General features: G+C 47.8%; 9 protein-coding genes across 9 annotated transcripts; 7 read left to right on the forward strand and 2 right to left on the reverse strand.

Annotated features, from left to right (window-relative positions):
• Positions 1-228: 228 nt before the first annotated feature.
• F5891DRAFT_1184658 (uncharacterized protein) lies at positions 229-1,083 on the forward strand (the record flags this gene model as incomplete). The annotated part of the gene is made up of 3 exons (XM_041366467.1): positions 229-308; positions 370-649; positions 700-1,083. 3 exons carry the CDS (start codon positions 229-231, stop codon positions 1,081-1,083), a joined length of 744 nt encoding a protein of 247 aa, XP_041230018.1.
• A 302-nt stretch (positions 1,084-1,385) lies between these two features.
• Positions 1,386-1,846, reverse strand: F5891DRAFT_945966 (cytochrome P450; the record flags this gene model as incomplete). Its single annotated transcript, XM_041374647.1, has 3 exons — positions 1,386-1,479; positions 1,543-1,586; positions 1,634-1,846. Coding segments are annotated over 3 exons (351 nt in total), but the record flags the coding sequence as incomplete, so codon positions are not given.
• Positions 1,847-2,416: 570 nt separating this feature from the next.
• F5891DRAFT_1207483 (uncharacterized protein) lies at positions 2,417-4,720 on the forward strand (the record flags this gene model as incomplete). Its single annotated transcript, XM_041369067.1, has 7 exons — positions 2,417-2,810; positions 3,041-3,119; positions 3,172-3,327; positions 3,366-3,523; positions 3,582-3,773; positions 3,824-3,887; positions 4,595-4,720. The coding sequence occupies exons 1-7, from the start codon at positions 2,548-2,550 to the stop codon at positions 4,718-4,720; spliced, it is 1,038 nt and encodes a 345-aa protein (XP_041230020.1). The 5' UTR covers positions 2,417-2,547.
• Positions 4,721-11,980: 7,260 nt separating this feature from the next.
• On the forward strand, positions 11,981-15,801 carry F5891DRAFT_1184660 (uncharacterized protein; the record flags this gene model as incomplete). The annotated part of the gene is made up of 9 exons (XM_041366468.1): positions 11,981-12,068; positions 12,131-12,615; positions 13,035-13,142; positions 13,184-13,573; positions 13,627-14,966; positions 15,014-15,231; positions 15,291-15,442; positions 15,514-15,521; positions 15,570-15,801. 9 exons carry the CDS (start codon positions 11,981-11,983, stop codon positions 15,799-15,801), a joined length of 3,021 nt encoding a protein of 1,006 aa, XP_041230021.1.
• Positions 15,802-16,672: 871 nt separating this feature from the next.
• Positions 16,673-17,289, forward strand: F5891DRAFT_1184661 (uncharacterized protein; the record flags this gene model as incomplete). Its single annotated transcript, XM_041366469.1, has 4 exons — positions 16,673-16,686; positions 16,740-16,972; positions 17,024-17,062; positions 17,120-17,289. The coding sequence occupies 4 exons, from the start codon at positions 16,673-16,675 to the stop codon at positions 17,287-17,289; spliced, it is 456 nt and encodes a 151-aa protein (XP_041230022.1).
• Positions 17,290-17,934: 645 nt separating this feature from the next.
• On the forward strand, positions 17,935-19,030 carry F5891DRAFT_1184662 (uncharacterized protein; the record flags this gene model as incomplete). Its single annotated transcript, XM_041366470.1, has 10 exons — positions 17,935-18,069; positions 18,116-18,140; positions 18,208-18,296; positions 18,340-18,410; positions 18,462-18,493; positions 18,549-18,588; positions 18,642-18,703; positions 18,753-18,835; positions 18,884-18,910; positions 18,974-19,030. 10 exons carry the CDS (start codon positions 17,935-17,937, stop codon positions 19,028-19,030), a joined length of 621 nt encoding a protein of 206 aa, XP_041230023.1.
• Positions 19,031-20,978: 1,948 nt separating this feature from the next.
• F5891DRAFT_1184663 (uncharacterized protein) lies at positions 20,979-21,317 on the forward strand (the record flags this gene model as incomplete). Its single annotated transcript, XM_041366471.1, has 1 exon — positions 20,979-21,317. The coding sequence occupies one exon, from the start codon at positions 20,979-20,981 to the stop codon at positions 21,315-21,317; it is 339 nt and encodes a 112-aa protein (XP_041230024.1).
• Positions 21,318-21,599: 282 nt separating this feature from the next.
• On the forward strand, positions 21,600-22,616 carry F5891DRAFT_45276 (uncharacterized protein). The gene is made up of 5 exons (XM_041371884.1): positions 21,600-21,831; positions 21,880-21,954; positions 22,006-22,221; positions 22,273-22,495; positions 22,545-22,616. Exons 1-4 carry the CDS (start codon positions 21,681-21,683, stop codon positions 22,350-22,352), a joined length of 522 nt encoding a protein of 173 aa, XP_041230025.1. The 5' UTR covers positions 21,600-21,680; the 3' UTR covers positions 22,353-22,495; positions 22,545-22,616.
• A 604-nt stretch (positions 22,617-23,220) lies between these two features.
• On the reverse strand, positions 23,221-23,807 carry F5891DRAFT_977299 (uncharacterized protein; the record flags this gene model as incomplete). Its single annotated transcript, XM_041376689.1, has 3 exons — positions 23,221-23,397; positions 23,455-23,682; positions 23,733-23,807. The coding sequence occupies 3 exons, from the start codon at positions 23,805-23,807 to the stop codon at positions 23,221-23,223; spliced, it is 480 nt and encodes a 159-aa protein (XP_041230026.1).
• Between the last annotated feature and the right edge of the window lie 1,988 nt (positions 23,808-25,795).

Consider the following 25,795-nt stretch of genomic DNA (forward strand, 5'->3'; position numbering starts at 1 on the left):
GTAATATTATTTACCTGAGCTTATGCCAGTGAATGTACCTAGTAGACGGCGGCTTGAGTCATTCTTGCGATGACTTGGAGGTCAGTACTTAATCACGTAATCACCGACCTCCGAACTATTACCATAATAGTACCATGTGAGAATAAGTAGTCCTGTTGTATGATCAACAAGTGTCAAGAAGCCTTTTGTCATAGTAGGCTCTGAGACAACTCACAGTGCAGTGTTAGTATGTCGGTCATGATGAGTGGGTCTTCGAAATCTACAAGCAGTGGTTTTTTTTCTGCAACATCCAGTCTCACGCAGCCTAGGTTTGTCATCTGTTCGCTTTTCGCTTGATTTCCACTCACAGGCGGTATTTGTCCGCTCCAGGCAACCCCCGTCCACCGTGACACCTCCCACCTCTGTCGATCCGAGTAGCTCTCCTGTGAGGAGCAGCTCTCCCGTGTTGCAGGACAGCTTTGACCCAACGGTCACCGACTTGCATCATAGCCCGCCCGCCCTTGCCTGTGACAAGGGTACCAAGTCCGTCATAACCACGAAACCTAAGCGCCGTAAACGCTCTTATGTCAACTATACCTTGTCTCAAGGTGGCGACTGCGACGAGGATCTCGAAATACCCTCAAAGAGATTCAAGACATTGCAAACAACCGTGAGTCACAACCTTGTTTAAATCAACATTTGAAATCCGATTCTTTTAAGTGGAATTGCACCGACCAACCTTCCGAGACTTCAATATATTTCAACGAACGCATGCTTGAGCTTTCCCGTATCACTCGCCATGCTTTTTCCGCCAGAATACGATACCAACGCCTTCGTGAACATGAACTGGACCTGATAAAGTCCCTCCTGAATGATGAGAAAGAGCTAGTCCAAACACATATGCAAAAAATCGATCTGCAAATTGGCTCTCTCCGAAACACACTCGAGGATGCGGGAGTGACGGAGATAGGGAACAAAGGATGTAGGTTTGACCCTAGCGACCATGTGGATTGGTGTGAAAGTGATTCTTCTAAAGATGGATCGATTCTTTGTGAATCTGATGTTGGGGAGTCCGAGTCTGTCTCAGGCTGTACTTTAGATTGATATCAATGCTACCATTGTGCCGTACTACACCCTATCTGTCCATACGTTGTAGTACCATACAATATATCATACGCAGTACTAGTACTACATGCCACAGATATATTCTAATATATATAAGCACGATACGAGATATGATTCATCCTGCATAATATGTCTGAGAGTGCAGCTACGAAAATTTGGAGGAAAAAAGTACCATTGTTGAACATCAATTACTGCGCAATGAGTTCTTTGATTCAATTCTATCTCACCGTCCCAAGCGATCACTATCTATAACACATTAAATAAAGTGCAAGGTGAATCGCTTAGTGACTGACCTTGTGAGCGGCACATTGGAAAACAGATGTCAAGCTGCGAATAGCAACTGCGGTAAAGGCGGGGTTGAGAGCCTTGCGCTGCCTAACAAATGAGAAGAAATGACATGGATTTAGCTCAGCACCACTTGGAAGTCTCACTTCTTACCTTTTGTGACTTTCACCATCGGCCCACAATACTCCTCTTCCGATCTATTATTTGCATAAGCGCGCCGTTACCCTATAGCTGTACGACATACCGTTGTTCGAATGACGATCTTGCTGAACGGAGTTTGGTTATACAACCATGTGTCTCTTGCAAAGAAATGAGAGATTGCCTTTGGGTCCCATAATATAACCCTGGACCGTCCAAAGATATCCGGGACCTTATACACTGGACCATACTCCCTAGCCCAACGTTCGTACAGTTCAGTTGTAGCGGTGGAATTTAACAGTATCTTGGCGAATCCAAACACCCAGCCTGGGCTCTGAGGTCCTCGTATGGGTGTCCGAGTCGTTCGTTTTTTTCGGCGATAGACTTGCAGGAGATAGAGGGACGCCAGTATCACAACCGCGACAAGTGTCGTTGAGCCTGGTAGGGGTGAGATCAGGCAAAGGTCTTTGAAAGGTAAGCCAAATGTCCAGTCACAGGGTGGCAAAAGGGCAAGCCGTCAGTTAGCGCCCCGGCTGCATCTGCATCAGGGCCCATCAGTGAAGTTGGCAACGGTAAGTGTCTGCGGAATTTCTGCGGAACCAATATTAACAACCTGTGGTGTAATAAAATAGGATTTCCACCAAATGAAAGAAAAGAGCTGGTTAAACTGGTTCACCAGGCCCAGTCAACTGATGATATCGGACCGATCTAGTTTCACAGGGTCCAAACAGTCGGAGTATGATATCTGTGGCTGTGACGGCTGGCCCTGCCATCGACTCTCATGCTTCAAGCTATCTGAAAGACTTTGATTCTGGAGTTTGTCATCTTGCATGTGAGTGACTTGGACGTCCATATCGTGAGTCCTGGAAACGTTCAACCTCGAGGTGAGCAGAATGAGTACATATACCACTACGCGTTAGAGCACACCAAATTACTCACTCTCGCATTCGTCAGTACAAGTAATCTCATCTTGACATATATCATACATTACCAGGAACCACATACACATCAGTTTCCAGCATGTCTGAGCAGCTCCCCCCATATACTACACTTCTCCAGCCCGAGCCCGAAACATCGCAGTATACTCTCCCAGAGACCTTCAACATCGGACAATGCATCACCCAGCACCTCGTCCGCCCAGATCAGCTTAAGGCCCATCTTCAGTTGCTGGCAGCATTCAGCCACCTTGAGCAGCGGGTAGTTGCCAATGAGAGCCTTGCTGCGGGATTAGAGTCGGACAGCGAGAAACGTTGGGTATGGTTTGTTAATTTGGCTGTTGAACGGTGTGTGCCTCACTAGCGTTCTATGTGTGCTTGTACTGTTAGCTCACTGACTGATGGAGCGCAGGTTCGAGAGGTGGTGTCTGATGATTGAGCAATCTGATACAGTGGAGCAACATTTGCCTCCCATTGATGTTACCATGGTGTGGCATGCCTATCTTCTGAATCCGAGGCAAGCATGTCTTTAGTTCCTCATTAATGACAGACTTCATGCTTTTCGGTCTCATCTACAGCTGGTATGCGGAAGACACCACGCGGATCTCCAAGCTGAAACCTCTCGCTCATTTCACCAATTACTTTCCTAACCTTCTCGTACGCCACATCACTTTGAATATTGTCCCGCGCTCGCTGAATGTTGTGCCAGGATAACTCTGATATATTAACCACTGACGCACCACAGTATGAACCCTCTCTGCTTGGGAACGCAGTACGAAATCACCGTGTGACCCATTCGAATCTGCTGTGGTTCTCACACACAAATCTATTGAGTGCCCTTACTGTTACCGCACTATCCTTTCGCGTATGTCCTTTGTGCCTCATGGGAATTCATTCTGACAGCCAACCATAGCATTCTTGCAGCCTAACGGCAAGGGATACGCCCAGAGTGACTTTCACATCGAATGTGAATGTGCTCAGCCGATCACTAAAGAAGTTCTCGGCCTTTTCAAGTTTGCGAAAAACATTGTTGAGACAACAGTACCTGATACATATTTAGCGTGGGTGTCGCGTTGCTGATCATCTTGTACGACATCTAATGCAATTTTGTATATACAGTGGAACTCTTCACACACCCCACAGCACCTACGACATCGCGCGCGGAGACACGATCAAGGAGCGTGTCCTCGACTCAAATATCATTTTCCAGCAGAACAAGGCAAGTGATCGCGCGCGCCAGATCTTGATAAACGTCCAGCATGACGCTGTGCGCATGCGTACCGTGCTGAAGAAGTATTTGAAGCCAAGATTGTATGTCCTATTTTTGTTGCAATGGATATGTTTTTCTAATTGAACGACAGGTTGAATAGGATGATGGGTGCCTACACGGACGACAGGGTGTTTTCACTCGATTTGGTCGGTGCTGTGAGTACACCCTTGAAGTTTGATCGTATCCAAGGACTAATGTATGTATCTAGGTCCTCCGGCAAGGCTCGTATATATATATTTACAAGCGCTCCGGTCCGGTTGCGCATTCAATGATTTTTAATAGTAGTAGACGTCTGTATACTACGTTACTAGCCATTATCTCTTCCTCCCCTTCTCGAAAAAGCGCTCTATGACCTCGCACTATTGACAGTGCAGCGTACAGCTGTCCGTGCGCGAAAGAATCGGTGCGCAAGTCGAGTACTGCTTTCTGTAATGGTAAACCTCGACTTCCGTTGAACGTTAGCTGGACGCAATGGAAACTGCTTTCGATTGACCGTGCAGCTTGAACCCGAGGTGAAGGTAATGCGAGGCAGGCCGCAGTACTGCAGTGTCTTTGTCGTGCCTCGTGAATTTGGACTTAGTCAATCGCCGCGTGGGCCTTACATTATCATATAGAATAGAACGATGTGACCGTTTCAAGGCAGCCTGAATCACCAGTGAAGTCAACATGAATGATAATATGCCACCATGTAGTACTTACTAGTAGTACTATTACTACTACTAGTCACGGTAACTTGACTCGGAGTCTCGGACTCGGACTTGGACTCGGACTCAGGCTTCTCATCCGCATCCTCCAAAGCGCAAGGTCCTTCTCCACGCCAAATCTCAAACGGTAGTCGTGTGCTCATCGTGAGCAAGTCCAGCTGCGATTGCAAATGTTCCCCGAATCCATTGTGACGACCCGGCGGCGGAAGTGGGGTTCTGGGGGTTCTGCTAGTCACGGTGGAGTCAGCTCGAAACGCCGTATGCAAGCATTACTAGGCGCGTGAAAAATTATTACTAATAAGCCGAGGCCTAGTAGACCCACTAGCACTGCATGAAGACCGAGGCCAAACTGAGGCTACTAATCGGTGCACCCCAGTTTCGAAATACCATCACCCTTTCAAACTACCACTATAGTAGTACTCGTTCTCATCATTTTAGTCCCAGCCTGAGTGCTACTTAGTAGCCGCTGCCTGTTAGCAATCTACCGGAAAGTGCAATGCGCTTTGCCGCAGGGTCTCTTTGGATCGCCTTTCTCTCAGGCTTGCTTTTGTTAATGGTGTCTTGCGGGGCTTCACGGTGTTCGTGGGAGAGGGCAACAGACGCCCGTGGACTAAGCAGGCATCATGCCAGTTGTCACTTCTACAAAAAGTCCAGTGTCCTCGCAAGTCAGAGGAGACTGGAACGTGCAAAGGAGGCGGTTTCTACTCATTCGACTACAACTTCCACCCACCGGCAGACAGGCAGTTCTACTGGTAGCCGTGACTCGGACCTGTCTAAGTCCGTGAACACTTTACATGTGAGTTGTCCTTCTGACCTAGTTTGTAATCTTTCATCATGCAGACTTCAGAGACTCGGCCGTCCGAGACCAATCACCCCTTGCCGGTCACTGGCAAAGCAAAGGCCAGGGTCTGCGTCCCGCGGTTCATCTGAGTCCAACCTGACTCGAAACCTCGCCGACTCGCAGTGCTGCTCTATAGAGATTCCACGACATCATGCTGATGTTGATGCCGAGATGGACAGTGTCATCAATGACGCAAATGCAATTGACTTCGAAGATTTTCAAGTTGGTTCGTATTTCTTCGGGTATCGGCCGTCTACTATCACATTTCTGATCGTTGGACTGTTTTAGAGCAAGTGCGTCCTAGGAGACGAATTCTGAGACACTTGGATGACATCGAGCCCTCAGAAGAGGATTTTAATTACTCCGATAACAACGGTCAGAGCCCTACTCAAGGTTCGGCCGCGCTTCCAGCTCGATCCAGGATCCGGCGTGTTCTTTTAACACTAAGGGACACATTACAGACAACATATAACTCCTTCGGTCTCTGTCGAGTATATCCTCGACGCCCTTCCTTCGAGCCAAATAAATTCGTTCCTTCCTCGTTACTAGCGCAGACATGTCCAGCAGCCGCCCAAGGAAGTGATTCTCCACCGGAGGTCTTTGCACCACCATTCCCTTTCGCTAATATGACCCTCTATCGACTTATGTCCTGGATGAATACTGGTAGTAATCGGGTATCGGAAACCAAAGTCACAGCCCTCGTCAATGATGTGATGCTAGCTGACGATTTCGACCCTGAGCATCTTAAGGGATTCTCGGTGAGACAGAACCTACGAAAGCTGGATGCGGATGAGACTGGGAAGAGGATCACTTTTCCAGATGATTGGATCGAAACTGACATTACCATTGACATCCCGGTCAGGTCAAAGGAGGAGGGACCTAGACCTCATACGATTCCCGGGTTTCATTATCGCCCACTTGTTGAAGTTGTGCGTGTGGCGTTTTCGGATGCTCAAGCAGCGGCATTCCATATATTTCCTTTCAAACACATTTGGAAGGATCCTCTTGACCATCATGAAGAGAGAGTATACGATGAACTCTATACATCTGACGCCTGGCTGGAGGCTCAGGACAGTCTCCACAAGTCGCCGAAGGAAACTGGATGCTCATTGGAACGCGTTATTGCAGGCTTCATGCTTTTTTCGGATGCTACTCACCTGGCGAACTTTGGAACCGCCAAGGCCTGGCCGCTCTATGTCTACTTCGGAAATCTGACAAAATATGTACGTTCGTCGCCTACATCAGGATCATGTCATCTTGTAGGATTTTTACCTTCGGTGAGCTTCTTCGTTGTACACTTATCGACCACCATTGACAGTAGCTGCCCTTGTTAGCTCCCGGATAGCATTAAAGATGTTCTGAGTACCCTCCCTCGCATCTCAAAAAGTGGCATGGCCTCCCTTCACACCCATTGCCGCAGGGAGTTGTTTCATGCATGCTGGGACATCTTACTGGATGAAGACTTCCTTTACGCATATCGGCACGGCATCGTTTTGAAATGCGCCGATGGAATCATGCGGCGAGTATTTCCTCGAATCTTCACATATTCAGCTGACTATCCTGAGAAGTAAGTTTTTTCATCACCTTCGTAGCACGTCAGCTGAGTGATACATGTTCAGGGCCTTAATTGCGACAATCAAGGATATGGGCTTGTGTCCGTGCCCTCGCTGCCTCACACCCAAAGGCTTATTCAATCGTCTTGGTCTCGTGAGGGATATGAAAAGCCGCATAAATGACTTACGAGTATATGCTATGGCGAAGGTTGTCAAAGCGCGCCAGTTTATCTATGGATTAGGGAATACTGTGGACGGTGCAAAAGTTGAAGATGCCCTTGGAGAAGGCTCGTGGGTCGCTATTCTGGTGCGCGATGTATTTCTTACCAGTTTACAATTGATTTAAACCGGCGCTCGCAGAATCGATTCGCAGAGAAGCTTGGACCACTGGGCCTTGACCCATTTCGTATGCTCGTTGTCGACCTCATGCACGAGTGCGAACTGGGAACATGGAAGGCGTTATTTACACACCTGATGAGGCTTCTTTATTCCCTTCCTGAGGGTATTCAACTCATCGCAATTTTTGATAGCCGGTACACGTTTTTTGTGCAGATGCCAGTCATGTGCTAATGAATTACAATCTTACTAGATTTCGCCAGGTCCCGACGTTTGGTAATGGCGTCATTCGAAAGTTTGCGAATAAAACATCCGAGATGAAAAGGTTAGCAGCTCGTGATTTCGAAGATATCTTACAGGTTTTTGTCTTAATTGTCTGTTGCGTTGGGCTCGCTAACAGGTTCCCAGTGTGCTATTCCGGTCTTTGAAGGCCTGTTCCCTCCCGGCCACGATGCGGCTGTGCAATCCCTCCTATATCAATTTGCGCAGTGGCATGCTCTCGCGAAGCTCAGGATCCACACAGACTCGACGCTACTTTTTTTCGAAGAAACATTCAAGAAACTCTCCAGGAATTTGCGGAAGTTTCGGGACTACACCTGCGCTGCTTTCAAGACCGTGGAGCTACCAAAGGAGGCATCAGCTCGCCAAAGACGGTCTACCCAGCGCTCTGAAACCAACACAGGCTCTACAGAATCAACTGGGGCGAGAGTCAAGAAGTTGAATTTGAACACATATAAGTTTCACGCCATGGGCGATTATGTGAGAACTGTCAGGATATTCGGGACGACGGATTCATTTACTACACAAATCGTGCGTATCAAATGCATTCCCACTAATATGCATCTGAAACGTATTGACAGGGGGAGCTTGCACACCGCGCTCTAAAGGCATTCTATCCATTGACAAGTAAAGTAGACACCCCCGTGCAGTTAGCCAAGCACGAGCGCAGGCGCCGTGTACTCCGGCGGGTGGCAGAAGCAGGGGGAATATCCTCTTCCATCAGTCAACCGCCTATTGACACTCCCTCCTCCGGAAAGCATCACCACATTGCAACTAGTCGGAATCACCCGCTCCCCCTATTCACGTTTCTTCGAGAACATAATAATGATCCAGCTCTCAAGGTAGAAGTGATATTGTATCTTCAACGCACCTTACTCATGACAATTATCAGAAATTTATACCGAAATTAAAGGACCACATCCTCTATAGACTGCGCAAGCTAGATGTTAGTTATTGCGACTTCACCTTCTCAGACGAGGAGCGTCGGTCGGTCATTATTCCAAATGACACAATTTATTCGGTCCAAACGATGCAAGTTCATTATACTACGTACGACATCAGGCGAGAGTACGATACAATCAACCCTAGGACGCACGGCGACGTCATGGTGCTTTCCGGAGAGATGACGCCCAACCACCCATACTGGTATGCCCGTGTATTGGGCATATATCATATGGACACATGGCTCAACGAGGGAGCTCAACCTGTGAAAGAGCACCTCGAGGTCCTCTGGGTTAGATGGCTGGCTCCAATCCAGAACCATAAATCTGGTGTGAATCATGCTCGCCTTCCCAAGGTTGCCTTCGTCGAGGAGTCGGACGTAGATGCATTCGGGTTTCTCGATCCAGGGCAAGTCATTCGAGGGGCCCACTTGATTCCAGCCTTTAATTCTCGACGTGGGGTAAGCTGGCTTCGCCATGGGAGATCATTAGCATGTCCTGGTGGTGAGCTAGATGATTGGGAAGCATATTATGTCGGCATGTGAGTAAAAAACATCAGTTCTGGTGCTATGTACTCATTTACTTTTCAGATTTGTGGATCGCGATATGTTCATTCGTTATACACACTTTGGTGTTGGCCATCCAGCGATGCTGCGGAGGATAGCCAGAGACTGCGAATCCGTGACACTCGGAGGTGTTGTGGGCGGTGTGACCAGTACTAACGAGACAGACTCGGACATGGGCCATGACGAGAACGGTCGCCATCATGACACGGAGGATGACGAGGACGACTCGCGCTCGGACTTGGACTCGGAGGAAATGAGCGATGAAGAGTTTACTGACGAAGATCTGGAGCCTGACCATGTTGAAGACGTTGATGGAGATGAGGCCGAGGACGAGTTTGATGACCTTCTGTCTTTTTAGATTTGCGCTATTCAATTTAGTAGTAACCTTGTCTTGAACCCTTCCGTTAGTACTTCCGAGTCCGTAGCACTGAATTAGTACAAGTTGCATTGAAATGCCACTGGCATCAGGTCCGACTCTAATTTGGCCGTGAATACTAGTACTAGTAGTAGCCTCATCAATGAGTGACTCAGACTCAATCATAACTATTTCAGAAATGAGAAGGGTCCATAGTACCACTAGTAGTAGGATCGGTAGCTCGGGGATAAATGACATTACTATCATAGTAGTGTAATACATTTTGATCACAAAAACCAACATAACTTTCCTCCATTGAGAGTACGATCGGGAAAAGGTCTCAAACTCCAGGCCTAGTAAGTAAAGTCAGACTCAGAGCAAAAGCCAACTGTCAAACTTGAGCGGTACCTTCCGAGTCAAGTTCCATCAGGGTCGGACGACGAGGACCTGGAATCAAATATGTTCTCCCGGGCAGGCAACTGTAAAATCCGTGACCTGCTTCGGACCTCAAGACCATTATCTTGTGAAATGCTTGAGAAATGAAGATCGACAGTTTCAAAGTTAAGAGTGAGAAAGGTCGGTACCTTGCAGAGTACGAGAATAGTGACACTGCCGCAGTCACTGGCACTAGGCAACCGTACATTTCGTGACCTGCGTCGAACCTCCCTTGTAAAATGCCTGGCATGGGAAGGAGTCATGAATGTTCACAGTTTCGAAACCAAGAGTGCTCGACGAGGATCGCGGTGAGTCCCGGGCGGCCAACTTGAACGCTATGATCATGATGGAATTGTTTATTTGTCATTATTTGTCTTCCTGCACCGTCAAGACGATCAACGGTGGTGTACACTGCGTCTTGCTCAGTGTCTGCTGGCATGTCCCATGATCTACTCGGGCTTTTACCACTAGCAAGTGAAGGTTGTTCTTATTATTGGTGGCTGGATTTGCAAGTTCTCCGTTGTGCTCTATTGCGCTCTGAGATGATGATCAACCTTGTAAGATTTTCACAATTCATCGACCATCTCATTATTGACCATCTTCCTATATGAATACAGATCTGTATTTCTTCAGTTACCTCTTGATCATCTACTAGACCTGTCACCGTCACAGTGGCGGCAGTTTCAAAGAGGCACCATTTAATCGAGAGGATTGTCATGCAGGGACCTTTCAACTGGAGCATTTATAGGTTCTTTGTTGCAAAGGATACAATATTACTATGCGGGCAATATCTTCAGTATACATTTCACAATTCATCTACCATCTCATTACTGACCAAATTTATTTTTCTTGCCAGATGAATACAGATTTGCACTTTCTTCAGTTACCTCTTGATCACCCAGATCTGCCACTGTCACAGTGGCGCGTTCACAGGGGCACCATTTGATTAAGAAGATTGTAAAGCAGAGAGCTTTGAACTGGAGCATCTATGGGTGCTTCATTGCAAAAGATACAATTGTATTACTACGCAGGAAATACCTGCAGTACGCCCTCAAGTTTCAATGCACTCGTGATCCCTCATCATGGCCTATAATTTGGTAAGTTTCCACGTCTCTAATGGTTGGTCATGAAGATTACTGATTATCATGGCGACCATTTGACTCATTCTATAGATGGTGACAAGCTGAAGAGACCATTCGGCCGCTTACAACTATCACACTCTGATTTATGAAACATCGCCTAACCCGCACCTGATCTCAGGCGTTTGTATAGTTGGCAGGGGGATTTGGCACACAGCAGGTACGCAAAGTTTATACAGAGTCCAGTTATTCGCTCACAAGTCATTGATATGGTCCTAACATTTGGTAGCAGCGTCATCGGGATAAAGAATCCTTCTTTAACTGTTTCTAGCTATAGACAGGCTGGGCTGAGCTTGGTTCCGCTCCTATTTTCTCGTTTTCACATTTTCGGAATCATAATTCCCGCAAGTCTTCCTCATGTTAACTTGGCCTTTAATTACCATCATCACCTCTCTTGTAAGTCGGTTCAAATACTCGCCTCTTCTAAGTCTGACTTTCGCTTATAGCCTCCTGGCGGCATCCTATTTCTAGTACCTTAGTCTGGCATTATTTGACACGCATAGTACATGTCTATTTTTGCCAGTACTCACCGTCGTCAACCCACCAGTCCCTTCGTAGTCGCTCTGGAGTCAGCTACCACACCCTATTTCTCAGTCAAACCTATGGTTTAGGTTCAAACACCATCTCCATGCCTTTCGTTCGGCGACTATCACCCATCGTCTCAAGACCGCAATTCAGATTGTGACAAGGAGCTACATCGTGTGAAAACAATATCAGTGTCTTCTTTGGAGAGACTTCGCGATGATGACCAAGAATGCGACACCAATCGTGACTATTTGGATCCGGACACGGACTTCTACCGTGAGTACGGTAACGCAGAGCCTTTTTGTGAGCCCTTCGTATACCACTCTTCGGATCCTTGGCCTGCTTCGCCTGATACTTATCCTGATAGTGGCTATAAGCCTGAACAAGAAAGAAGTCATAGAAGTCATAGTCAACAACGTGTGTTACCAGAGGACGACATTACCAAGGTTCCTCTCTGACTCATCGGGTCTCATCACTCGGTTTCCTTGCAGCATCAAACTCTTCCCACAGTCCCTCCTTGCGAGGGCATAGCAATTCGACATGGGAAAAACAAGTTGCTTCTACGTCAGTATTCATGTCCCTAGCCCCATTGTTGCGTCTGCCACGCTGGCAGACGTTGTCAATCCTCGCAAGCAGTCCAATGCGACGCCTCCCTCGGCATGGTCTGCTTAGAGTATATCTTCCCGTAGGCTTTCACGCAGCGTTCACATTTCCATCTGTCCAGTTAAATACGGGCAGAGTCTTCGCTCGGCCTCCCGGTCTAGATCCCCACTTCCGCCGGCCGCAATACACAGTAACTTTTCCGAAGCCATTCCTCTACCTTCTTTCATCAATCGCCGCTCTTCCCACATACTACTGGATGATTCTATTGATCCCATCATGACCGCGCTTTATGACCTCATTGGCGTAGCAACAGATGTCACCGATATGAAATCAGCAGCCTCACTCACAGCCCAGCCTCAAGTTTGTGAGTCACTCGTTCAACGGGTACAGACTATTGGTAAGACATGGGATGAGCATCCAGATCGGCATGGGCAGAACTGGTATATGCAAGTTCTACTTGCCGTTGCCAGTCTCAGCCGTGTAGTCAAATGGTGGGAGGCCGAAGAGCAATTCTGGAATTTCGATGATAATGAGGACGACCAAGATGAACCCCTGATGTTCGTCTTGAGGCCATCCGATGAGCATCCTCCAGCGCCTACACCCATTGTCCGCAGTTGCCAGGAGGGTCTACGTCTTACGGCGTCACAGGGAAGGCGTTCCAGAGATGATGTTCCAAAAGATCTTTCATTCTTGTCTCTTTCGTCAGAACAACCGGCGCGGAAAGCCGTTAAACATAATTAATCTGACGCTTCCTGGCGACCGAAAGATTGCGTCTCAAGCTGAGACTGCACAGAACCGAAACATCGATTTGGAGCTAAGTTTGGACGGCGACCACTTTATTTGGGTCAATTGTGCATGGAGAGTTGTTGTCGGGTAAGGAACTTGTTTCCGGCGATGTTCGGCTTGTCTGACATATTATGATGCTTAGGACGGAGCCATCGAAACTTGCTGGAACTAGACTTTCACATCTTTGAGCCCCTGCAGATTGTCCCGTTTTTCGGGATGCCACTTATCAATTACAATAGGATGATTCAGTAGAGGCGCGCTTCAGGCTTCAAGTCGAGTTAGAGGGTGACCATGATGCTTCAATATCTGGCATTCTTTACCAACAAATGGAGGGCAAAGGCATGCTCGTGAGGATGCACAACCGTCTCACACGGTGTGGGTTGCCAAGCCAGTAGGTCCCCTAAGATGGGATTATCCTTCGCCCTCCATTGTCCTGGAATCCGGTGGTGTTGGAGATGAACCCATTGTTGAGGAGCCTTCGAAAGAACTGCTTGCCGACCGCTCTGGACTCGAACCAACGACGCCCTTTCCCTTCGTGCACCTGATTTCCACGGAGCCCTTATTGTGTTGGACATGCGAGTGTCAAATTCCGCAGTGGTACTCCGAGAAGCATAGCGAGACCTGCGTCGAAGTGCACCGGCCTGAAGCTGAGATTGTTAAGTGCAACGAGTCTATTGGCGAGCTCAAGAACACGATTCGAGACATTATGGCTGCCATGGATACCCCTTTCCTAACTTCGCCCCCAAATACAGAGGAGTCCCCATTATCACGCACTCAAGTTCGCCGAGCATCCCTTGTCCCTTGCAATTGTTCCGGCGGGATTACATGCAGAGGTTGACCATGAGGAAGACACAGCGCAGGTTGTTGGAATCGCTTGACGAGATTCTCCTGGTTGCTTCTGAGATTTCCATGCCTTCTCTAAAGGATGAAGAGTCGAAGGAGCCACTCCGGCGTCAGCGGTTACTTTCGCCAGGATCGGAGCGGAAGATGTCTCAGATCCGTACATGGTGTCGGCCGCCTGTTGAGGATGCTGCTCTCTCTCAGCTTGCTGAAGACGTGGAGTGTATCATGACGCAGAAGGTTGACAATGTCGTTCGGATGCAGAATACCGTCAAGTACTCCGAGAAGATCGGGCACGAATGGGAAGAGAAAGTCACCGGGAGTCTAGCTATTGTTGAAGCGGGTGAAAGTAGCAACAGTGAGGATGAGGGCGAATATCACAATGGAATTGATCCATCGATTCTACCTATTCCCGAAGACGTAGAGGCACCGGTTGACGACGATCATGCCACCAATCAATCTGAAGAGCTACTGTCGTCCCAGCCTACTCCCATGGCTTCCGAGTCTCTTATATTGATTGCTACCCCAAATGCTAGTCGCGCCTCCATTTCTGCTCCTGTACCTCAGTTTACTCCTCCGGCGTGGCAAATCATCAACAAGATGCCTACAATGTCGTCCACGCCATCACCCATATCTTCGCCTCCTGCTTTGGCTGCCCTAATCACGGCATCACCATCTCCCGACGATCAGCCTCCATACATGGACCTCAACGACAGTCTACCAGGGAATGCTACCGTTAGAACACGACGATCGGCCAGCAACCTTCTAGAACCGCAGCTTTTGGTCACCCCGCCCCTGTCACCCAGCATATCTCCTCGAGATGCGCCCACTGCTACACGACGCGGGCACCGCCGTCATTCTACAGTAAACCTCATATTTAGTCCTTCAGTATCAAATGTCCCTCTATCTCCTCGCCAATCGTCTGCAGCTCCTTTATCACGATCGACTCCGACTTCTATCAAAGACTTTGACATCAAGCCTATCAGCAAAGGAGCCTTTGTATTCGTCTTCCTTGCGAAGAAGGCAATTGGAGACTATTACGCTATTAAGGTTCTGAAAAAGGCCGATATGATTGCGAAGAACCAAATTACAAATGTCAAGGCGGAGCGCATGATTCTTATGACGCAGGCCGAGTCGCCGTTCGTTGCCAAATTGTACTTCACATTCCAGAGCAAGGAAAATTTGTATCTGGTTATGGAGTATCTAAATGGTGGCGATTGTGCCGCTCTTATCAAGTCTCTGGGCTCACTGCCCGAAGAATGGACGAAGCAATACATTGCTGAAGTTGTACTGGGGCTTGAGTGTCTCCACCAGCATGGCATTGTTCACCGGTAAGTTCTACAAAATGTGCAGAAGCCACATGCTTATCATTTTCCAGTGACTTGAAGCCTGACAACCTTCTCATCGACCAGCACGGTCACTTGAAGCTTGCTGATTTCGGTTTGAGAAGGATTGGTCTCCTTGGTCGTCAAACGCGCGAACCCATGGGCATGGGTATGCGACATCGCACAAGATATGATTCACGTTCGCGACCACCTTCAATTGACTCCGGCTTTCTTTTATCACCCTTACTCTCAACCGAAATGATTGGTGGAGGTTTGTATACTAATCAGGGAACACATCCGGTGTCACGACAAGGAATTTCGCCTTCTCAGATGACGCAAGCGAATCCGGTCCCGAATCTATATACAATCATCATTCACGCCGAAGCAGGGCTGGTGAAAGTCCTCTGCAATCGTTTGCTATGGAACTGACCACCGACTTGCGTTCATACTACTCGGGTGGTCACATCCCCGGGGGAGCAGAAGTTTGTTGGTACGCCAGATTACCTTGCTCCAGAAACCATTCTTGCCCTTCATGGAGATGATGCTGCTGTAGTGGACTGGGTTAGTGCCTTAGCCTTGCGCGTTTCCACGTTGCTAAGCTGTCTACAGCACATTGGGGTTTTGGTGTCATAACTTACGAATTTTTATATGGCATTCCCATGCGGAGACGCCAGAGAAGGTTTTCGAGAATATGCTTTCTGGACACATCGAGTGGCACAAGGACTGGGTGGAGTTCTCCGATGAGGCTCGTGACTTCATGCAACGGCTGATGTGCATAGACCCATCCGCTCGTCTCGGGGCTGGTGGCGCAGATGAAATTAAGAGGGCATCTCGTCTTTGAAGGTATAGAGTGGGACAAAGTGACGTCTACAGAGGCGGTATTCATTCCTCAAGTTTCTGATCCTGGATCGACCAATGATCGATCCGCGTGGGGCTATACCTCAGTTATTCCACGAGGACATCGGAACTGTTACTCAGCTTGGGAATATCCACACCTGAGAGCGTGTCACATTAAGGCCTCAGGGATGCCCGGCGTAGATTACTGATCTACACTACCCAATACCGTTTCGCCAGGTTCTACCATCAACTTCATTCTTCCCTATCCTATCATAACGTTGTCGGCTGACTCTTGCATGCCTCGCACATGATCAACGCTTACAATAGATACGGACCCAAGCATCAAATTGCTCAAGGTACCTCATTGGGTGTCAGTCAATATTTAATCGATGACCGGGCCAGACAACTCACATCAGCTTCCCGCTCTAGTGGATTCCGCACCGTCATCGATCTTCGTTTTTCATCTGCACATCGCAAAGAAGAGGCTTATCAACCCTTCTTGCTGTTCTTTTGTTTTTGAACGATGTCTCTCGCCGATGAGAAATTGGGCAATGACTGATGCTTCCTCTGGCTTATCCAGCCATGCCCGCGATGATCTCGAGAAGGGATTAGTGAGGAAGGTCGATCAACGTACGTCCACCATCGTGCTTTGTATACCATGAACAATGTGAGTCTGAGCTCTCTATTACTTGGTGCTTACCATTGGTTAGATCGACAGAGCGAATATCACGTATGTTACGCATCTTCACACTCATTTTATATGATCTCATGTTATCCACAGTAGCGCACGGTTGGCAGGTTTTGAGGAAGACCTGCACCTATAGGGGAGTCAATATGCAACGCTCTTGTCTATCACCTATGTGGGATTCATTATCATGCAAGTGCCAGCGTCAGTTGCATCCTTCCTTCGTTGAGGGAAATTTCATTTTGATTTTCTTTCAGGAATTTGTTTTTCCACTGGCTAGAGAGACCCGCCTCGTCGACGGGGCAAAGTTCGAGTCAGTTCGACACACCTCGTCCATCGGTTCACTTGATCGACTTGAAGAAAGGTGCTGATCCCACCGACCGTGTGGTGACATGTCTACTCGCCGAGGACAATCCAATAACCGCCAAAATACTGGAGACACTTTTCATCCTTCTTGGTTGCGAATGGGTCAGAGGCCTGAGCGATATCAGTAAGTACTCTTGGCGCCCGCGTCGTGGTTCTATGGTCTGATTTCTCATAGAATTTGAATGTACCCTCATGGATTCACACATGTCAGTCGGTACGTGATGCGCTCAGTCCGGTGTGCCTGTTTCCTGACGTTTGTCACGACTTGTAGTTGATGGTGAGGGTACTGCTCGATACATCAAGACAACCAGTGGTAGGAATTCCAACACACCTATGGTTGCTGTTAGCGCCTATAGCGCTGCAGACACGAACGATAGCAGCTTATTCACCGCCTCGCTTACTAAATCCGTGCAGAGGGCTGATATTCTGATTTTCAAGTAGTAATCTCGTCACATTTCTCGTCACTAATCCACCCCCCGGAACACAGGTCTAAGTATTGAACGGTCAACTTTCGAAAAATGAAGATGGGACATCTAGAATAAATTGATGTGGATCAGTAAGTTGGTGGTTCGTCAGTCGTCGCACGTCTCACCTGATGCCCTCACTCACACCTTGCACCACGCCTTTAACTTGCCCTTCAGTTCCTTCCAACATCCTAACGGCAACTCTGTTTCACCCGCGATCTCCACCTTTGGCTGACCTGGGGACCTCAACCTTCGCTCTTACATTCCCAGTGAGTCAGAGCGTTGAATGTGTCGCGCATGCCGCTAATATACATTCAGCAACGATCGACGAGCAAAAAAATGGAGCTCACCGCATACACTGGACTTATATTGTACCGTGTCACTCGTACTGATAGATTGATCTTGATCATGGTATCGTAGGATGTCTTTTACAAGGGAAACTCGATGGTGTTTGGAGATTACCGTGACCGTCACACTTTACAAATACAGTCACAGTGGTAACTTCGTTTCTCTCTTTTTCAAGTTGTTGATCCAGTATCTCACCATTACCAGCTTCGATACATACGGAAGCTTCGCAAGATCTTCGTGCCCAGTCCACTTCATGATGACCTTGCCTGTATCAATGTCCCATAACCTCACCACACCATCTTCGCTCCCGCTCGCTAAGTTCTTCCCATCTGGAGACAATGCCAATGACTCTCTACGTCCTACCAGTCATTCCCTATCTGCTCTCCGCTCTCCAAGTTCCATACTCGCAGTGAGCTGTCGATCGAACAAGTGATGATCCGCTGTCTTTCGGGCAGTTGTATTACGTCGGTGACAGATTTGGTATGTCCTTCAAATTTCTGGTAGTGCGTTATCGTTGATGTCTCTGTAATCTTCATGTTTGATGAAGATAATTTTGAAGTCGGTTGCAATGGCACAGAGACCTTTCGTGTTGGTCCTATCACAAATTGGGGTACTACCTGGACCAGCGGCGACGATGTTGATTTCTGTTTCAGAATTTGTCCGCTAACCTAGAATCCAGGCCATACGTGTGGGGCCCGCTTTTTGTGGCCCTGTGGAGGTGTGTTGTTGGAAATCCAACCCGCCAATACAGTACGTAGTATATCTTTCGTTTTTTGTTTGACTCGAACGATCGTTCTGCAGCGGAGTTACCATATTAGGCAACTCCACGGACGGTACTTTCGACATGCTCGTTCTTCGTTTCTTACATTCGACTGGGGAACTCACTAGAGTCCTATCTATCTAGCCCAGCACTCGTCTTCTATTATGTGTATGTCTCAGCACTTTGTCTACTTTTCCGATTGCTAATCTTGTAACTTCAAGATATTCTGTAGACCATGTTCGCACTTCTGGCCCGGCACTCAGCAAATATTTACCGGACTCGGGTACCGCTTCATTGGCAGCTACAGTAACTCGACTCAACACTTGGACAAGCACTCGGAGTCCGACTTCCTCTTCCCGCCACATCTAGTGCATTTGCACTCTACTGGAACAACCTGTCTACCAGTATCAAGGAGGTACGTGCTACGTCAGCGAAAACCTCCCGCGCTAATGCAGTACCCTAGGAATACAAACGAAAGGCCACGGCGCAGGTGAGTGTCATCGTGCTTACTAGTTCTACAGGCCACTGTACTAACTGGGTTCTTCTACTACAGATCAGCTCTTCTTCGACGCTCCAAGGCAGGGACAGTGGGAATGAGCACGATGACTAGCGGCGGGATCCCCAATGTACTATGTGTGCAAGATAGCATTGGTGTCGGGATGTCGGACGGGGCGCGAGGGGGTGGGATGGCGAGAAGCGACCCCACTATCTTAATAGCTCCCTAATACGAGCAATTCACAGCGATACCCACCTACAATACATTCAATAGCATCAGATCTGAATCGGTACAATTTTCAAGGCCAATCTAACCATTTTAACCTATCCAAAGATCTATCTTTTCTCGTCTTGAAAGTGCTGTTTTTTTTCGAAAGACCTCAAAACACGATGATGTAACTTCACTGGGGTTGAATGTTGAACTGATTAAACGTGCTCAGTGTCACACTGTGCAAAGCAGGCACATTGGCCATTTGTCCTCAGCCGCATGTAAGTAGCTGAGATAAAAACAAATGTCTCAAAACTTGAACTTAGATGATACGATAGTGGGATCGTTCTGCATGGACTGACATGCTACCTTGGCACCTGCCTTGCATAACATGGTTTGTACGGTACGCAAGGCCACCGCTGCTCTATTTAGCTGGAGACAACAGGTGCTACCTCTCACAGAGCGCACATCTCACCTACGTCACAACGATGCACAAAATAAGCTTTTGTTAGTAAGCATGAAACTTGGCCAAAAGAGTTTCGAAGGTTGGTTGCCCGCCTCCCAATACTTGATGATGCTGCCACTTATCCTATATGTCACCCTCTCTGAACTACTAGACAATAGCTGGTCGTTCAACACTATGAAACCAGGGTCTTTGATTCGTGTTACGGATGACATACCCCTAGCTTTAGCATTAGTGAACTGTGAAAAATAGCCTTGTAATTCACAACTTGAATTGGGTAATATGAAAACATTCAACCAGGCTTACTGGGGTGCCCTGCCATCTCTTCTCAGCTGTGATGGGCCAACAATAACATGTTATTGCAAATTACCTGTAGATACAGATATGATGACCATTGCCAAACCTGCTTTCCATGAGATAGTCTTAAATAGTCTTTTAATTGAAAACTTAAATAAGGGGAAACAACAACGCTCTACAAGGTGAACACACTGACAGTATCATCCCTTAGTGGCTATGGTGTTGAAAAGTCATGACGAGGTCACAAAATTCTAGATGTCATCTAGACTCGGAGACTTGCATAGCCATATAGCAACATTACAAATTTCTCGCACTAGAAATGCCCATACCTAGCGATAGCACAAATATATCCTTCTATAGATCCCATGGGTACAATATCAAGGACTCCTCAATTCACTGATGGCAACGAACAAGCTTTGCGCTGCATCCAAGTTGCCAACATGAGAGGCCACTGTTTATTAAGGAGCATTTTGGACGCAGACACCAGATTATCCTAGTGCAACAATCATTGGGCCCGTCCTCCTTGAATAATGTCCGATGATCTGTTGATCAATGAGGATGACAACTGGATGAGAGGAAGAGGACTGGGATACATTTGCAGTTACGGCCCCGGGAAGCTGCCCACCCTCTACATCAGCCCGTGACTCTTGTTTCAATTCGATTTTCTGTCCGGCAACTATATAGGGGACTCTCGCCAACTCAGTTCTAGGATCTAAGTTTTGACCAAGGATGCGCTAAATAACTAGCAGGTCGCATCCGAGTCATCATCGCTGTGTATGATATCTTTCATGTCTCACTGGCGCTAATTTAAGACCTTCTCACCCACAATCAGAACGCGACGCTTCCTACCCTCTCATTATGTAAGTCCAGACAACAACAAGGGCCAAGTTGTCTTATTGCATCAGTTCAATCCAGTCAAATTTAGTGACTGGGCCAGTCTCCCATGTGGAGGCACGTGCCTTGTCACATGATACTTAATATAAAAGGGCTGCCACACGTCGGGTCGAAAACAAACATCGTCATAGACCCAAGGTCACTGGAGCGCGTACTTGCATCAGAACTATTCTATATTCTAACGCTTCTTCAATTACAGTCATGGTAAAATACTTCGGATATCTGATAACTGAGGGCTGGTTGCACCAAAAAGCCCTTGATCTGGGCTATCCGCCCGCTCAGACACCAGAAGACTCGCGTAATATCCGTACTACTGTTCCCTTGAATGTTATGGCAGCGGCGGGCGTTCTCTCCTACGCCAGACTTCGTGCAATAAAAACACCCAAGGGCAAACATTTCTGGTGCATTGCCCTCGCCTGTGACGATCCTATTACTGTTGGAGAACGAATGTCAACCCGCGCGCCGCCAGAGGCAAACTATAAGGCTTTGAAGGAGGCGATGGGGAAGGATGGCCCGGCTCACTGGTATCGGGCTATTTGAAATGAAATGTCAGTGAGTTTTCTGCTTTGCCACTAGAAGCAACTAATGTTCATTTTTCTTAGAGATAAATACGCAAGTCTCATCGCATTGTCACGTATATCGCCACATACCATCGAAGTCATCGAATCGCAAGATGTAATGATATATGATCACTTTCGTTGCCCGCATATCTACATATTGGGCTAAGGAAGAGCCAGGATGCCACAAATTCTGTATTAGCTCCCTATCATCGACCATCAGGAGGTTTGCTGTCATGCTCGTCTCATATTATTGTGTTGACAAATCTATTTAGCAACGGAGGGAACGGACGGTTTGGGGACTCGATGTGCGGTTCTATGATACACTTTTGATGTGCTTGCCGCTATGAGGGCTGTGAATGAGGTCCCTTTCAATTGCCAGGGAGGTGGAGGACAACTATTAGCCCGAAACCTCAAACGTTTGAACGTTCACTTGAACTCTGATAGCACGACTCAGTATGATCAGGATTCAGGACTGCAGAAAAGCCGTCAGGGGAGTTCACGATGAGTTGTTCCAAAATCGGCATCATATTCATGCTTCATAGATCGCTCGATGTATCACTCAAGTTATGGTGTACCGTTTCAGCTCCGTCGAATGTTAGGCAATGGAGAAATTGTCGGTAAGCCTGAATCATCATGTCTCCTTAATGTATATCTACTACTAGTCATAGATCTATCCTTCCCTCGCGTTCCTGGTGTCCAACCTTACCTTGCACTAAAGGCTGCTGTTGTGCATGCTTACCGAAATAAAGAGGGCGCACGCTTTAAGTGGTGCTACTCCCTGCTTCGGCTTATGCTGACAGAACCCTCGCTATGGTCAGTCATCGACCACGACGTCAGTCAGTGCACAGATTCGGGCCAGGTACGCTTTGCCGAGTACATAGTTAGTGAGTGCCTCTCATTTGAATGATGCTGTGAGACGTTTACAGCCGGTTCAGCTGCGCTCAATACCCTCGCATGCGTCCGCCTGAAAGGTAACACCCACAAGGATCTTCAAGACATGGCTGCAATCTGTTAATTCCACGACACCACCACTTGCATTGCATCCGCAGGGCCACCTCGATCACGAATTCTCTATCGTTTAATCGCTCCGAGCCGCACAAAGGAGTGCGCCGCTGTCAGCGTCTCTGAACTTTATGCTACTTCCCCTCCGTTCGGAAGGCAAATACCTTTTTAGTATCGGTTTGAACAACGCTGATAACGTGATCAGCGAATACGACAAACTTCCAACGGATGCATCTGATGACGGCATCCAATTTCGACGAAGTGTACTTGAGCTCTGCCTTCTTGGACATAAGACTTGGTCCTGAGGGTGGTCGCTTGCAAATATCAGTTGTCCCTTTCAACCTAAACCCGCTACCATCGCTAGACCGAAGCACGTGAAGTTGACAAGGCCATCATTCTATATGAAGATATGTCGCGCTGTATAACTGAGCGCCCACTTCCATCATCGCAGTGACATTAATGACCTCAGCAGAGCTGTCGCCCTCAATCTTATGCATCAATGTGTTATCTCGCGTCAGCTGGGAGTGACCACTATAGGAGGTGTAAGTCTTCGGAAGTGTCCCTTGAATGGCCTCGTCGTGGAGGTGGTTCTCCAATTCTTTTTCCGTGCAGGACAATCCAGGCAACTTCAAGAATTCTGCGAGGTTTCAGAGCATCGTCCTCGGGTGACGTCCAAAGGTATCATGGTTCATTTGCTATGTGCAAACCAAGTTGTACACATGGAGGACACGAGTTTGATGATGACAATCAACCATAGATGATAAGGCGAAACAATCTAAAGGATCGTCGTTACCTATCGATAAAATAAGTGCTGTCCATGTACGTGTTACAACATAGGTGATAGTAGAACCAAGATATCCGAAAGACGTCGACAAGATGCGCTAGCAGCAGATATAAGACTTCTTGGCTCCATGTTCGCCAGGGTCCGTATGTACTGCTACTGCTTGCTGGAGTGGTTGCTGTTGCTGTTGCATATCAGGGTCTGGTTCAACGGCGTCGAGATATTCGTCAGGTACGATGTCTGGGTCCTTGCCAGGAGCACCCGCAGCAACATTACGCTGTAGGTCTATGCATCAGACACCTAAGATATAGCGATAAAAATCGACCCGACGCACCTCTTTGGCCTTCGCGAATGGAACATCGACAATAGGCGACAATGCATGCCGGGTGAACGAGTGTCGTAGGCGGGTTTTGAAGGTGGTGGTGACAGCGACTGGTGGTGAGGTCGTGGGTGGTGCAGGTGCAGGTGTAGGATCTGATTGAGGCCTACTCGTCATAGCAAGCCTGAATCTTTTGAGGCGCCCAGGGCGCTGTTGAGGTCGTGGCTGGGAAATTTGGGAAAGCTATAATGAACGATGTGAGAGAGAAAAGGAGAATATACTCTGGCACGCACTTGATGCATTCCGTGAAAGAAATTAGGTTCTGCATCGTAGCCATCCTGATCTTGCCCCGAGATCTCCATCTGCATGACAGTCAGTAGCAAAGACTCGGAGGCAAGGAAGGAGGTACATACGCTAAAAATACGGTCATCATGCGCAGCGAGTGCATTACATTGCTCTTTGAAGTCTGAGTGAAATGCGGGTAAGTATGATAGCCTCGGGTGATATCACTAAAAACTTGCCATTGGACCAATCGAGGCAGCTGGCCTTCGCAGATTCATCAATGGCCTCCATCATGCATTCGTGTGCTTCAAGAGCTTCATCGGGTTTACTTCCCAAAAGGAAAGCCTGGCACCGTTTCTGGTGTGCAGTGAGCAACAATGACTCGAGGTCCCAGCCGAAGAGCTGGACAAAGCACTAAGTTACGAGAAGTATTATGTATGCATCATATTGACGCACCACGGTCAAGTCCTCATATGTTTGATGACGATGATTTTCTTTCGATGAGAAAGCGCCCGACTTGATAGTGGCAGTTAAGTGATCAGCGGCCTCGTCGTGACGCGCACCATTCAAAGCTTTGATTCCGAGCTGAACACGTAGATATGTCTAATGTGCGAACAGCAAGGATCAGTATCGATGACCAAGCATAGCTGCGTGATATTCACCTCCACGACATGACGCGCGAGAGGATCGACATTGGGACAAGCGGTAGCCAGCTCTTTGATAAGCAGCATTGCTTCTTTATGTTGATCTGCATTGAAGAGCGCGATGGCCTGAAATACAGAATGAAGCAGAGAGCATGCGAGATGAATTTGACTTGCCTTGGTCAAGATAAGAAATTGGTTGGTGGCTGAATCTTGGTTCGTGAACATGGATGCGCCATCGAATGCTATCCTTGCTTCCAGGATGTGGCCTTTTCCACAGAGGGCGATGCCTTTGGAGATATAACCTGGCAACGAGGGCCGGATGTCGATAGACTATATCATAAATGAAAGTTAGTTTTTTGTAACAAGGCCATGATGGGTCAGTTCATCTCACCTTGATTGCATCCTCAAAGGCATGATCCCAGGCGTGTTTCCGGGCCATAACGAATGCGCGATGAGCATATAAGATAAAGTCATTGGCATCGGTGTCGATGTCTTGTGTGAGTAGCTCTTCAGCGGTAGACAGGTCTCCGGTTACACATGCGTCGCGGGCTGTTGTAATATCGAGGATCTGCACGAAGGATGCTCGAATTGCGTTATGAGAGTGAGAAATGGAAACTCGCCTTTGAATGAGCGTCCTTTGGTATTGCCCACTCTGAGATCTTATTGTCATTATCTCCACTGAGGATGTGCTTACCGTCCACAGAGAACGTGACACATGTCGGTTGGGATGAATGCTGGAAGATGGCGATGGTTCGTTGATGTGAGAGCTGCCAGAGACGGATATGGTTGTCAGTAGAATGGCGTTGATAGGAGTGTTAATAGTGTGGCCAATCCAGGGATGGCCGACCTCCTGCCAAGTTGATGAATCCCATTCTATGATTATAGGTTTTCTGATATCTTCGTATTCATCAGCATCATCATCATCGGCTGTTGAAAGAAGGCGTGTGCCATCGGGCGTCCATGCAAGTGCTGTGTCCCGTGATCTGTTAAGGTGACCTATCAAATCTGCGACCTCTTCCCTTGTGCCTGGATTATAAATTTGGATATTCTCCGCTGTTGCGATGGCAAGAAGTTCACCAGAAGGCGAATATCGAACGCAGCAGACTCCACTACCACACTCGATTGGTTCTCCTTGCATCTGCCACGTTTTGGTACACCAAAACTTCACCGTGGTGTCATCCAATCCCACCACATTACCTGTGGCAGTGGCTAGCACCGTTCCATCTGGAGAAAAATCCAAAGAATAGATCCAATTGGCGTGGGCTTCGATGGGTTGCCAGTGGGTGATGGATTTGCCGGTTTCTCCATGCCAGGCGATGACCTCTCCATTGTGATCACCGCTTGCTATCATTCTACCATCTCGTGATATCGCCAATGTCCGCACCTCACTGCTATGCCCTTCCATCTTCTTCAAAACAACACCTGTTTTC

The sequence above is a fragment of the Suillus fuscotomentosus genome, assembly GCF_016647785.1.
Source record: "Suillus fuscotomentosus strain FC203 chromosome Unknown F5891scaffold_10, whole genome shotgun sequence".
Lineage (NCBI taxonomy): Eukaryota > Fungi > Basidiomycota > Agaricomycetes > Boletales > Suillaceae > Suillus > Suillus fuscotomentosus.